The sequence below is a fragment of the Scylla paramamosain genome, chromosome 13 (genome assembly GCF_035594125.1).
Source record: "Scylla paramamosain isolate STU-SP2022 chromosome 13, ASM3559412v1, whole genome shotgun sequence".
Classification (NCBI taxonomy): Eukaryota; Metazoa; Arthropoda; class Malacostraca; order Decapoda; family Portunidae; genus Scylla; species Scylla paramamosain.
In genome coordinates this window covers 344,842-358,889 of record NC_087163.1, presented here as the reverse complement: position 1 = coordinate 358,889, position 14,048 = coordinate 344,842, and the positions used below count along the sequence as shown (strand labels likewise).

Sequence of the window (14,048 nt, the reverse complement as noted above, 5' to 3'; positions counted from 1 at the left end):
ACTTCATTCCCACATGCGTCTAACATAACTGAGTTTTCCAGGCATGCCGTACATGGTACCCTTCCATTTCTGTCCAGCGACAAGAATAAGGAGGAGAAACTAAGAACGTACAAGAAGTTTATGGTGGTGCGTCACCCCTTCGAGCGGGTTCTCTCGGCCTACAGGGACAAGCTGGAAGACTGGGAGCCTGCTGACAGCGCCTTCCCCAGAATGGTCAAGGGGCGAATAGGGAAGTACAGGTAAGGCATCCATATTTCATATACGAATGCAAAGGTCTTTCTTTGTTAGCTCTTCTGTTCTAAACAATTTCCAGATCAGCTTTACCATATTCAATAGGAAAACATTTGTTACATTTATTGCGGCCAATATTCAGAAATTTCCAACCATTATATGTGATTTCATTGAGACCAGAAACATACAAGTAGACACATAATTAAATATACACAGCCCTTCGATTCATAAAGGTTTTGAATTACAGAGTTCAGTTTAGGAGATGTCTAGCAAGCCGCTGGCAGTTGCTCGGTGTGTTTTGCACTGGCTGTGTAGCGGCGCTCGTTCATCGCCTATCACAAGCACTCTGCTTGTTCTGTAACATATTTTCGGATTACCAGTACGGAAAGAGATGGGGAATATTCAAAATAAGTGTTAGATTTTTTATATTATCATCAAAAAAAAAAAAAATTCCCCCTACTTGATTCTGATGCTGTCACTTCACTTTCCATCAAAAAGAGCAGCTGGTCTTCTTTACCATTGTCGTGAAGTATTTATCAAATACACTCGTGTGCTTGCCTTACGACCATACTCGCCGTCTGAAGCGAAAAACTATCTGATGCCAAAACTTTAATCTCGAAAAACTCAAAGAATAAAAGAAAATTCATCATTTCAGAGTGCAATAAAACGCATGTAAACAAAGTTTCTTTACCCTACAATGCATGGCATAATGTTTACCATTAGCAAATGTATGACGAGTTTGTCATAAGCAATATGTATATAAATGGTCGATTGCCCGTTGGTCGTAAGTCAAATACAGTCGTAAGTGCCAAGTACCCAAAAGTGGGATTAACTGTGAAAGCAATGACAAAATGTATCAGTAACAAGAATAACCTCGTTATGAACATGGTTGCATAGTACATTTATTTGATAGGAGGTGCAGAGGAACTAAGATTTTCATGTCCTTTCCTGGATCCTCTCAGGAGATCCCTTCTGAGTGGCTGACTGATCATGGCCAAAATGAGAATGCGTGTGTCAACATGTACACGCACTTAAAGAATTATAGCACATTCTGCTCGATACACTTAGACACCAAGGATGAAATCATTGATAGCAGGTTACTCATGGTGGTATCCCATCGTGTGTTCAGTGCAGCTGTACCTGCATGAATCAAGCGAGCTGTACTCGTAAATGAAGCAATACTCGTATATCGTTAGCCAGCTAGATGAACAGATAGATATTAGCTATTATCAATATTTCTTCATGCATGTTTCTGCCGAGCTCTGTTTGGCATCCCGCACACTGACTCGCTTACCAATCCTGCCGAGATTACCGGGTTATTCATCGTGAAAACTTGTCGGACACCACTATCAAGATACTTTTTTAAGCGTGTACAGGATGGATTATGTATAATACTTCAGCTCAGGTGCGTGCGTGTGTGTGTGTGTGTGTGTGTGTGTATGTGTGTGTGTGTGTGTGTCCACTGTGTTTGCCACACTCATACCTATCATTCCTTAGAGACAATCCAAACAAGAAGAAGGAAGACAACATCACCTTCACGGAGTACATTCGCTTCATCTCCGAGCTGGGACGCAGTAGTTCAGAGCAGCAAAACGAACACTGGTTGCCGATGCATGAATTATGCGAGCCCTGCTCGATCCAGTATGACTTTATCAGCAAGTATGAAAACCTGCAAGAGGACTCAGAGTACCTGCTCAATTGGATGGGCGCGACAGACCCGAAGTACAAGTTTCCTCCAGCGGCCAGACCCTTCCACTCCAGCCGCTACGATCCCAAGTACTTCGGGCAGCTCGGCCACAAGGAAATCAAAGCATTTTACGCTAGATATGTGCCAGACTTTCTTTTATTCGACTACGATTTTTTGTGATTTTGGAAGGCATTACCAATATGTCATGTAGGTAGCTGTGAGGCGACGGTGGAGCTGCAGGTCGCTAGTGATGCGTGTGCTGTACTCAAGTATGAACATACAAAGGAATACAAAAGGAAAACAGACTATACCAGGCTGCTTGATGACGGAAATTTAAATTTAAGCATGATTAGTCACCACGACAGGAAGGTTATTTAAGTAGAGTTCGATTCCCGTTTACTTTAAAAAGTAAAAGCTGCTCCTACTTTTGATATGTATCCTGTACACAAATACCACGCCTATGGAGAGTCATGGGCATTGATAGGCATTATGATTGCTGTAAATGTAAAAGATAAAATTTGTTGAAGAAAATAGGTACTCCCAAATAAGGGTATATTTTGTTGTGTGACAAAGGGAGAAAGAAGTCAGTAGCAGGCAGAGACCTGAGATTTCAGAGGAACCTAAGCAGAAGGTAGCAGTGGGCGAGATGGAAGGAACCACTACAACAGAAGTGAAGCTCAAAAGCTGTGTAATGCAGTCTAGAAATCGATCACTTCATACTAAAGAAAAAGAAAGAGTAATCGTAGGAAACTTAGTGTTATAATGATATATGTTGTTTATGTTATGAATTGTATGGGGTTTGTCTTGTGTACGGAGATCAAATTGATTACTAAGGATTGATTACGTGAATCGATATGACGCTTACAGCATGTGTTTTCTTAATGAATATTGACTCCAGTGATTCATATTATCTGTGTTTATGAAATTGATATCTTAAATGTTTCATGCACAAATATTAATTTAATTACTGAATACTGAGTGTTTGAAGAGATACAAAGTGACATCAAAAAACTGTTGAAGAAACGTAAGCTGTTATACGAACGAAGTTTTCCATGGTTGAGTATTTGTAAGAGATGTAAATAGTATTAGTTAAGTAGATTTTAAGAACTGAGTAAGTATCGTTAATTCAGTAGGATAACAACAGATGTCTTCAAATCCGTGCAACATCTCGGTGGTGACACACATGCAATCACATCACAGTACTGTGCATCACAGGACGGGGAAAACTACGCTTTGGAGGGAAAATTTCAACTATATGGCACCTGAATATTGAGGAGCGTAATCACTAGCACTGAGACGTGACGGGAAATTATGTATTAACTGAAGCCAGTGCTTTTCTGTTTGTACACTGCTGTACTTGGCATATGACCGTAATCTGTTCCTGAATTGCCGTTGAAAGCATAAGAGCTGTCGGCTGGCAAGATGATATTCTCAATAAACCCAAAGAATCTCCCACCACCATTTTTTAAATATATAATATAAGAAATTTGTTACTTTGAAGAGCACTAAAAATCGTATAAATAATGTATTTTACCATACAATACATAGCAGTGTTTACTACTGGGTAGCAAATGTACCGGTAAAGTCACAAAAACAATTTGTGCTCACACAAGTACCGAATTGGTTGCATGCCAAGTTAGCCATCGTAAAAAACGAAAAAAAAAAAAAAATCGGATAGTGCGTTGGTATTAAGTCAGATACCTTGAATGTAGAGTATCCCACTGTATAGCCTCAGACTAGGACACGACCACAACACACTCAGTTCACTGAAACACTGAGCAAATGAACTATAGCATCAAATCAATCGAAACTTCGGGAGATCGAACCCGAGATCCGAGCATGAAGGGTCGCGTGTTTTACTGATCGAGCAATGAAGTGCAACCCCTGCAGCCTTTTGCCTGGCGGGGATGCAACGATTCCAGGTATGGATCATTACAATTCAGGATTTTAATTTTGGATTCATCGTCATCTTCAGCATTTGCGATTCCAAGAAATACTTAAGAAGAGCAAGCAGCAGTGTACCTGTTGATCCAAACAAGACTGTTAGACTGTACCATCTAATCGAGAGAGAGAGAGAGAGATCTTAGCTGGTTTGACTATTTATTTATTTACTTATTTACTTATCTATTTACTTAGTGTGTGTGTGTGTGTGTGTGTGTGTGTGTGTGTTATAAAATATTTTGCTAACGTTATTTTTTGCTGTCTCTGTCTACTAACATTTCTCATATCATTTTCTTGAAACAAAAAGAAAAGAAAGAAGAAGAAAAGAAAAAAATAAATCGCGACAGTATCGCCAAGTGAGACGTAGGAACATTCAAGAATAAGGAGTCTTAAAGGCATGGCTCTCTCCTATCAACATTGGTTGCATATGAAAATATTTCCATACATGATAGCGGAGAAAGAGGCAAGGCTGGACGGAGGGCCTTTAGACTAGAAAAATAAATAAATAAATAAATAAAAAGCTCACTGAAGGTGACAGTTTCCAAAGAACATAGTCTGTAAAGGATTACCCAAAATTTGGGAAGTGTCTTGAAACCTCCTTGAAACAATTCATGCCGAAGGTAGGAGAAAATGCAAAGCACGCTGGTAGCTTCCTAAAGCTGGTAGCTTCCTAAAGCATACAGATTTCTTTAATTCCGGCAGCTCCGTCCTCTGTAAAGACTTCCACTGCGAACACTCCCAAGTCCAGTCCTATTTAGCTAACTGTAGTTTCCTCCCACTTCCAAGGTATAAAGATTTCCTTAACTTGGGTAGCTCAGACCTGTAAAAACTTACACATTAAACACATTTAGGAATTGAACATAAATTCCAACTTATTGCAACCACCCACAGAGCTGAAGGCCTACATATCGCCATGTTGTGTGATAAGTTTACTCATCATGAAAATAAGAAACAAGAAAGAAATCTATAATTTTCACTTTTACAATGAACCACTGTTACTTGCACGACTAGCGAAATATTACCATGTGACAAACAGTCGCTACCAACCAATCGCTGCCTCAGCCCGCCCAAATCCTCAACAACGACGAGAACAGTTTGCTTGGTTTCATCCTCCTGCCCCTTACCGTCCCTCCACTTTTTATACCTCCATGCCCCAGACACATGAGAAACAGGCCTGGAGCTCCAGGCTGAAAATGATAAATTTAAATTTAATTTACACCGGCTCCGTGGCGCAATGGTAGCGCGTCTGACTCCAGATCAGAAGGCTGGGTGTTCGAGTCACTCCGGGGTCACATTATTTTTAAATGTGGCGACACTTCATCTCGACCAGCGACCATGAATCTCCATCTCTCTCCTTCATCTGCTACATCCACCACTGTTCATTCACTCTGAGCTCTTCATATATGACATCCCAAAAATAAATAATCAAATTCCCTATCTCTTTCTCTCTTTTTCTCACTCTCTTTCTCTCTCAACTTTCTTGGGATTTGATATACATATACGGAAAAGGAAATACTGTAAAAGTGTAGCAGTCAAGAGTTTTTGGGTCAGCGGTGAGCCAAGGCGGGTCAGGCACCAGCGTGTTTTAATAATTTTACAAGTCTTGGTTCTCCACGTGGAGGGTAAAGTGTTGCATGACTGACACGGCATTGTGACATTGTGTGAATTGTAAGATTGAGTAAAAAGTCTGTTTTGTAATGTATGATATGGAAGAGTGTGAAAAATACTGCTTTATTAGTGGTATAGAAGACTGAAGAGACACTGTTTTATAAATACGATATGGAAGACAAAGAAAGCCACGCCACATGCTTCACATTCACTGTTCCTTTGCGTATAGATGTAATTACCAGAAGGCATGAGTCTTCAGAGAACTCGTGCAAGACCAAGACAGGAAGAGGAGATGCACGGTGGTTAACCATTTTCCCCCACTACACCGCGTACACATTGGCGAAGATTCGTGTGGAAATGCCAAAACCAGTGTCACGAATGATACAGTACAGGCTAGGCTGGGAAGTAGAAAGAAAAAAAAAGCGGTATCTGGGACTCCGTTCTTTGCCTCGAGCACTTGTCGTCCCTTCTGGAAGATGAAAGACGGCACGCAAGGTATGTAAGGCGTCGCGTCCCCTACACTCCATAAAACAGATTTTCCTGGTATGCGCGCGCAGCCAAAGGGGTCTCCGTACAGTGGGCGCACAACACCCTAATTCCTAATAGTCAGTGCTCGAGTGTCTGAGTGAAAGGGATCGTTCTCACTGTATAGTAACTCGTCGCCGCCATCACCGGTATGAAGGACAGCATAGCGTGTGTGTGTGTGTGTGTGTGTGTGTGTCACAGGTCTGCGCGGTTGCCTTACTTTACTGGCACCCGCAGTCTACCCTCATCTTACAGACACATTAAACATCGAGTAGACTGTTCAGTGGTGTTAACAAGAGTTAATATTGAAAATAACTATAAGTGTATAAGGGTCTGTGACTGGCCGCGCCGGTTGGGGTTTGAATCATTTCAAACTAACTAACGATTTGAGTTAGTAATAATTTTGTAATCATTAATTTATAAAATGAGCTGGTGCATGGCCAGGGAGGAAGTATAAAGTTCATGACGGGATTCACTCAGGCGTCAGTAACTCTTCACTCGTGGAGGGGATCAGTGAGTACAATGCCCATACTATTATTATATTAATAACACTATTATCATATAGACATTGACTACAAGCCTCCACACAGTGAGCAGAGAATAGCAGCTCATCGCGGTGCTCAAGGCGACTCCTGCAGTAATCATTGATCTCCTGCCACAATGGCGAGGCCTCGCGTGGCCGCGGGAGTAAAATCAGAAACCATACACGATGGCGTGGAAAACGAAAAAAGCAACATTTAGAACTCTCTTTCCTTTGCCTCGGGCAAGCAAGTACTTGCAGCCTTTACTGATGCTGCTTCTCACTCTCTCCACCCATTACGTGTACGTCCCGCAGCGTGCTGGTGAAACTGTCCGACGGCTGCCCTTTCATCATCTGACATCCCCCCCTCGTCCCCTACACCCTTCACCCGGCTCCGCGCGCGCCGTCCAGGATAGGACCCCGCCTTTAATTACGCACAACCTATTACTCCGAACACCAGCCACTACCAACACTCCAAGAGCACACCCAAGGGCACTGCACTCATTAGAAAGCGAGGCCACATGTTCTCTACATTTCAGGTTAAGCCCGAAATTGGTCCGCCGCTCCCGCCCTTTCTTCCATGTCATGAGAACATAAGAATATAAGGGAAACTGCAAGAAGCCATCAGGACTACTGCACGTGGCAGTTCTTGTATGAGACCTACCTATTACCACCTGCCATCCCCATACATAAAACCTGCCATCTCTTCACGGGAGGGACCTGTGGTGGCTGAGCGTCTGTCGGGGGACTGACTATATGCGCACATCAGAAATCACACACAAACACACACACACTCTCTCTCTCTCTCTCTCTCTCTCTCTCTCTCTCTCTCTTATATATATATATATATATATATATATATATATATATATATATATATATATATATATATATATATATATATATATATATATATATATATATATATATATATATATATATGAAATCTATGAATCCAAAATGCACACGACTGCTAAAATATGCACCCAGAAAAGAAGCGTCAGCGTCAGTAGGACTGGTAAGGGAAAGCAAACATGGCGAGTGGGTAACTGTAAAGCAGCGAGTCTCATGCAGCCTCCCTTGACAGCTTCCTGTAGATCTTCAAGCAACACTTCACGATCACCTTCACCTTCACCCGCCAGTGTTCTAACAATTTGCGTGCCAAGGTCACAATGCCACGGGCGGCCTATCCGAACTCTCCCATTCTCGCCCGGGAGGGAGTCTGCCTGCAACCGCGGCGCTGTGCTATGTGGCACGAGGGCCAATGTAGGAACATGCCAGTCATGACACCAGAGCCAAGAGATCTATTGGCCTTACACAATACTACATGATATGAAAAAAAAAAATCTGCTTCTATAGATGAAATAAGTAAAAACTACGTTGACAATACACAAGTTGCAATGTTGTGTCTCTTGAACTATTCAGGAATAGTTAAATGAACGATAACCCCTGGGCGAGTATTACAGCTCATTCGCCTTAAGTAATGTGTCCTTGTAAATGACTCACAGCGTGATTTCATCCTTCCCAAAATAAAATCATTGTTTTCTTACTCGTTTTTTCCTTCTTGCAGTACGAGAACAACTAACAAAAAAGACCTCTCAAAATAGACAAGAGGCGCCAGACTTTCCTGCATGGCCAGAGGAGGTTTAATAAAGACTTTCTTGGCAGGATATCAGAGAAACGCGTCTGCTTTTCCTTCTTGTTAGGAGTGGAGGAATGGATGTCACTCACACAGCACGATGTGTGAAACTCTGCTCCCTCCGGTTGCAGGTAATAGTGAACTGGACGTTGTAATACTACTGCTTGACTACAGTCAGCGACTCAGGTGCAGGCTAAGACTCTGAAATCTATTCTGGGATGTTCGAGGAGCCTGGGACTTTCGCGATTCCATCAGGCAACAAGTGTTCGTCTTGGTGTTGTCTTACAAGCCACACCAAAACCTGGCAGGCAAGGGAGGGAACCTGCAGTGTCACATCATCTACATCGAAACAATGTTGTATTCTGCACAATGATAAAGAATCCAACAACCTCTTCACTTCCAGTTGCATAAAATCAAGTTAGGCAAGTAACAAAAGCACACACACACACACACACACACACACACACACACACACACACACACACACACACACACACACACACACGTCTCAGCTCTCCGACACATACTCATACTAAGATAAGATAAGATAATAAGATAAGATAAGATAATTTATTCGTCAAGTTGTAATACAAAATGTAATATAAATGAAATTCATTTTGGCTTAAGAGCTCCCTAGTAGTTGCTTATACATGACATTAAAAAGTAAACAAAATCAGTAAAACAATAAAACATGAAATCAGTAAAACAATAAAACAATAAAACATTAAGAAAAGAGTCATTACATGGGCTATCGTATACATGCAATATCGGGCTATTTCTGCCCTCATCATCAACCATCACATACAGTAACCATGAATACTTAAATCTAAAAATTATAGTGATGATAGATGATTGAAAAGGAGAATGCTTTTAGGTACAAATACTACATCCCTAAGCGTGCCCGTGGCCAGATGAGAACTTCTCTCCCGTATATATTTTTTTTTTTAGCTTGCAACGTTTAATAGTGTGAATTTCTGATATTTAATTTTTTTTCAGTTTAGATAATCATTCGGCCATTCCGCACTGAATGATTTTGTTTTCTATCCCTCAACTCGATCTCGTAGTTGAGAATTTGAGAGACAAACAGACATACAACATTTAATTATAAATGTTTTCTCCTGTATTTCTTACATTAAGTTTAATGAGGGAATGTTTAAACAGTGAATTTTTCTTCCAGGATGTCAGCCTTTTTTGGCCGCAACTGGTCCACGGTGAAGCAGCTGTTGGGAGCGATTCTGCTGCTTCTTTCTGCTGCCCTCTTGGTTTCTTGGAGTATGGAATGTGGTGAGTAAAGGTTGTGTGGACTGTCCATGCCACAGACACCACTGGCTTGTCATTCACGGAGAGAATTTGTCGTACTGTATGTAATAGCCTGATGGTGGGTGTCGTCTTACTGCTTCACTTGTCGCATCCACTTGAACATTGCCTTCCCTTCTTATCTTTTCTTATTCTTTCGTTGTTAATCTTAAGAAGTCCTTTATTAAAATAGGTAAAGTCATAAAATAGGTAAAGTCAAAATATGAGTCACCAATGTTACGACAAGAGCCAAGAGACACAATGGCTCATGTACAGAAAAAAGGTGAGTGATCATTACGAGTGCGAATACTTAAATTTGTTTCTCTTTGCTTAGAAACTTCGGTGGTGGAAGCTGAGGACGCGAAGACACGAAGCGATGCCCTGGAGCAACACGTGAAGGAAGTGTGCAAGACAATGCGATTTCCAGACACAGGGGCGAGCCAGGCACTTGATCACATGCATTACGATGACGTGAGGAAAGTGATCTACTGCTTCATTCCCAAGGTAAGCAACGACGGATAACACAAGGCGGGAAACACCTGTCAAGAGAATTCGGTGGCATAAGGTAAACGGGAAGGAGGATGACAAAGGTGGAAGTTACGGAAGGGAGAAGTTATATATATATACTGTTTACGACATGTGTCATTCAGCCGCAGGCATCTCAGAAAACAAGAATAGAAATGAAATTGAGAAGATGAGAAAATCTTTCTCATGTTCCTTGTGGTACATCATTCACATGGCGCTAACCATTGCATGGCGGCCACATCAAAGACTTCATTTAAGGCACGATGAATCATTTTTTTAAGGTCATTTTACATATTAAGTGTATAAACAAGTACAAGGCACTGATAGCGTTTATGTTTGTTTATTATTGTAAGGCATCCATCATACGCACCCAGCATGCAATCAGCGATAGGTGGAAATAGGTAGATATATCTTACAGGGACTGCCACGTGTAAGCCTGGTGGCTTCTTGCAGCTTCCCTTATTTCTTATGTTCTTATGTTCTTATCTTTCCAATGTTGTAAATAAATATACGGATCAAGAATGCCAGAAAACCATTTTCATCGCGACTACCAACCATTAAGAATAAGACTGTCTGATCCAAAGTTCGTAAACATAACGTGGATTGTGACAAAGAGAAGGAAGAGAAGGCTCAAAAAAAGAAGCCGTATTAATCCAGCTTCAAACTCATGCAGTGACAAATACTGAAATAGTCCCGGGATTCCTGTCGTTATAATTCTAGATTTCTGGTGATTTCGAAACCTATTTCCAATTTCCACAATTTCAAATCTTCCTGTAAGTAGAGTTGCATATGAGAATTTTATCCGTTTACATTGCAATGCTTGAATTATCATTAATATGTAATAAGTGTATTTTTTTCCAGCTATTTCCCAATCGTTCTTTTTAAATATGTTCTACTCGTAAACGATGAGTGAGACAGTCAATTTTGAAGACTGTCATCATGATAGGGGTTGGAAGTACTATTGCTTTTATATCTAGAACATGTATTTGCGCCACCATGAATTACGTAGCCACTGTGGAAAACAGTTATATGTTATGTATTTTGCCACAGTGGACGTCGAAATATATATGGCCGATATAATTAGTAGTAGAAGTAGTAGAAGTAGCAGTAGTAGTAGTAGTAGTAGTAGTAGTAGTAGTAGTAGTAGTAATAGTAATAGTAGTAGTAGTAGTAGTAGTAGTAGTAGTAGTAGTAGTAGTAGTAGCAGCAGCAGCAGCAGCAGCAGCAGCAGCAGCAGCAGAGGCCACGCTCATTTCTATCCAACAAATTTAGCCGCAGTAGGACGCCGTTCAGTAGATATAAACCAGCATGTTCAGTGGAATCTGTTCTTCCTGGGTATTCGTGGGCATCACTACTAAAGTCATTATTGTTCGTCCAAGTGTTTTAGTTGTTTTCTAGCGTGTTTGCTCTTTCCAGGTGGCCAGCACCAGCTGGAAGAAGATGTGGCTAAAGATGACACAGCCCAGGAGAAACGTGTCTGCCATGCGTAGGTGAGGCTCGCAGTATTGTCCGTGGTTATCATTATTATTGCTCTTATTGTTATTGCAGTTTAAATAGATGATACATATAATAGTAATAAGTAAATCTGAAAAACAGAGACAGCAGAAGACCATGTTGCTGCGGCGCCATGACTCTACTGTCTAATTCTCTTCCAAGACTTTGATCAGACAGAAGCCCATTTACTGAAAGATTTTGGTCTCTCATAAGAAATATTTTAATAGATTGCAAAGATGAACAGTCGGATACTCATGGGTGCTTACCCTTGTCAAATTATTATTAGAATATTAATAGAAACATCTTTGAAAACTCGAATATCTTCCATCACAATCTCTTAAGGGTAGTGTAAAATAGAGACAGGAAGTAGGACTAACCTGTGGCCGAAAAGCTCACAGTCCCATCCACCGTGGTTCTCAAACAGCCTACTTAACTCCATGCCCATTGCAAATGAGAATGAAATTATCAAATGATCCCAGTACCTATCATCTAAATATAATAGTTGAGATCTATTTAAGTAGCATAGGAGATATAATAAAAGTATCAAACAATATTCTCAGGGTCGGGAATCAGTCAGCAATCAGTAATATGGGTTCACATTTGATAAAGTTCGGTGATTAAAAAATATAAAAGATAGAACTGGTTCTCAAATAATGCGGTAGATAAATGGAATAGACTCTATAATGAGGTTGTTAGTGCCGAGTCATTGGGGAGCTTTAAAAAGACAAACTAACGGTTAGGGAAGATAGGTCGAGTGGGTGATAAATTTCATGTAGGGCTTGCCACCTGTAAATCAGATTTTTTTTTTTTTTTTTTTGCAGCTCCCCTTATTTATTATTATTATTATTGTTATTATTATTATTATTATTATTATTATTATTATTATTATTATTATTATTATTATTATTATTACTACCATCATCATCATCATCATCATTAACATGTTCTTGTATCATATGACTTGTACCTGTACTTTCTTGGTACCTTGCACATCAGTCTAACTCTAGTGTGTTTCCCAGGGGGGCCATACACATCAGCCTTCCATTGCTCATCCTCGACAAGGACAAAGAGAAAAAACTAAAAACTTACAAGAAGTTTATGGTGGTGCGGCATCCCTTCGAACGGGTTCTCTCGGCTTACAGGGACAAGCTAGAGTATTGGGCACGTCATAATCACCTCTTCCACTTAATGGTCGGGAAGGAACTAAATAAGTACAGGTGAGAGTTGCATCTACTGGATATTACTAAGAGCGCTCGCTCTGCCTGTTTCACCTTTTCAAAGCAAAGCGAGATTTTAAAAATTAAGTTCCTTTGAAAAGTTTTCAACCGAAAAAATAAAATAAAAGGGCAGAGTAGTAATGCCACATAGATTTTTTCATACCTTGTCTCGACTTAATAACCTCTCTCTCTCTCTCTCTCTCTCTCTCTCTCTCTCTCTCTCTCTCTCTCTCTCTCTCTCTCTCTCTCTCTCTCTCTCTCTCTCTCTCTCTCTCTCTCTCTCTCTCTCTCTCTCTCTCTCCAGAAATAACCCAAACAAGAAGGAGGGAGACAACATCACCTTCACGAAATACATTCGCTTCATCTCGCAGCCGGGACGAGGAACTCCTGAACAACGAAACGAACACTGGTTGCCGATGCACGAAATATGCCACCCTTGCGCCATACAGTACGACTTTATCGGCAAGTATGAAAACCTGAAGGAGGACTCGGAGTATCTGATGAAGTGGCTGGGGGTGACAGACCTGATGGACACGTTTCCTGCAGCAACCAGACCCTTCCACGCCAGCCGCTACGACCCCAAGTACTTCGGACAGCTCAGCCACGAAGAAATTATGGCCTTCCACGCCAAATACTTGCCAGACTTCCTATTATTCGACTATGGGTTTATGTGACTTTGGAAAGCAATAATAATCTGGTATGTAGCTGTGTGGCGACACTGGTGCTGCAGGTCACTGGCAGGCTTGTATTGATGCAGTAAGTGCCTTCGCTTTGGAGGGAATTTTTGGATTTTGTAAATTCCACAAAGTTATTGTGATCAAGTTCGTCAGAACACGCCCAGATATTTCAGGATATGAAGACTTGTGACGGACAGACCCGTAGCAGTTCATCCGAGAACAACATTCAACAAATACTCGCAGCAGCAGAGGGTTGTTTACAGGAGCGAGTTTTAAGGTTGGGCTTCTGCACATCGAGTTTAAACAATGCGATTCAAAGAAACAATTGTATTATTCCCATCCCCCAGGGGTATTGTAGGAAAAAAGAACAAACCAAAACAAACTTTCCTTTGTTGAACAGAATGATGACATTCCATTTATTTTAAATCGAAGGGTATTCCATGCATCGCACATGTCTTCCTACACGAGATCATTCTGCAACAGGAACATCACTTAGCCAGTATTTTTCTTCCTTCACTTAGGAATAGGAGTTTACGTGTGAATTAAAAGGAATTACAGTAATCATGAACTACAGATACACACGAAAGGTTTTCTCATTACAAAATTACCTATTCTTGTCATTGATGGGAAGGCTTTTTCTATATCTACACTATATCCTGTGGTATACTATTCCTATAAATATTTATAT

The 14,048-nt window shown here is 40.8% G+C and overlaps 1 protein-coding gene and 1 non-coding gene across 3 annotated transcripts in view; both read left to right on the top strand.

Moving 5' to 3' along the window:
- Positions 1 to 13,682, top strand: part of LOC135106243 (carbohydrate sulfotransferase 11-like) — a 31,547-nt gene extending 17,865 nt beyond the window's left edge. For both annotated transcript variants that reach the window (XM_064015041.1, XM_064015040.1), the window contains exons 5-10: positions 42 to 239; positions 9,329 to 9,435; positions 9,782 to 9,951; positions 11,389 to 11,462; positions 12,486 to 12,683; positions 12,988 to 13,682. In XM_064015041.1, the coding sequence (XP_063871111.1) occupies positions 42 to 239; positions 9,329 to 9,435; positions 9,782 to 9,951; positions 11,389 to 11,462; positions 12,486 to 12,683; positions 12,988 to 13,357 (1,117 nt within the window). In that variant the 3' untranslated portion in view covers positions 13,358 to 13,682. The remainder of the gene's footprint in view (positions 1 to 41; positions 240 to 9,328; positions 9,436 to 9,781; positions 9,952 to 11,388; positions 11,463 to 12,485; positions 12,684 to 12,987) is intronic.
- Trnaw-cca (transfer RNA tryptophan (anticodon CCA)) lies at positions 5,080 to 5,151 on the top strand. Its single transcript has one exon. It is a non-coding gene; the product is annotated as a tRNA-Trp (tRNA).
- Positions 13,683 to 14,048: the final 366 nt, after the last annotated feature.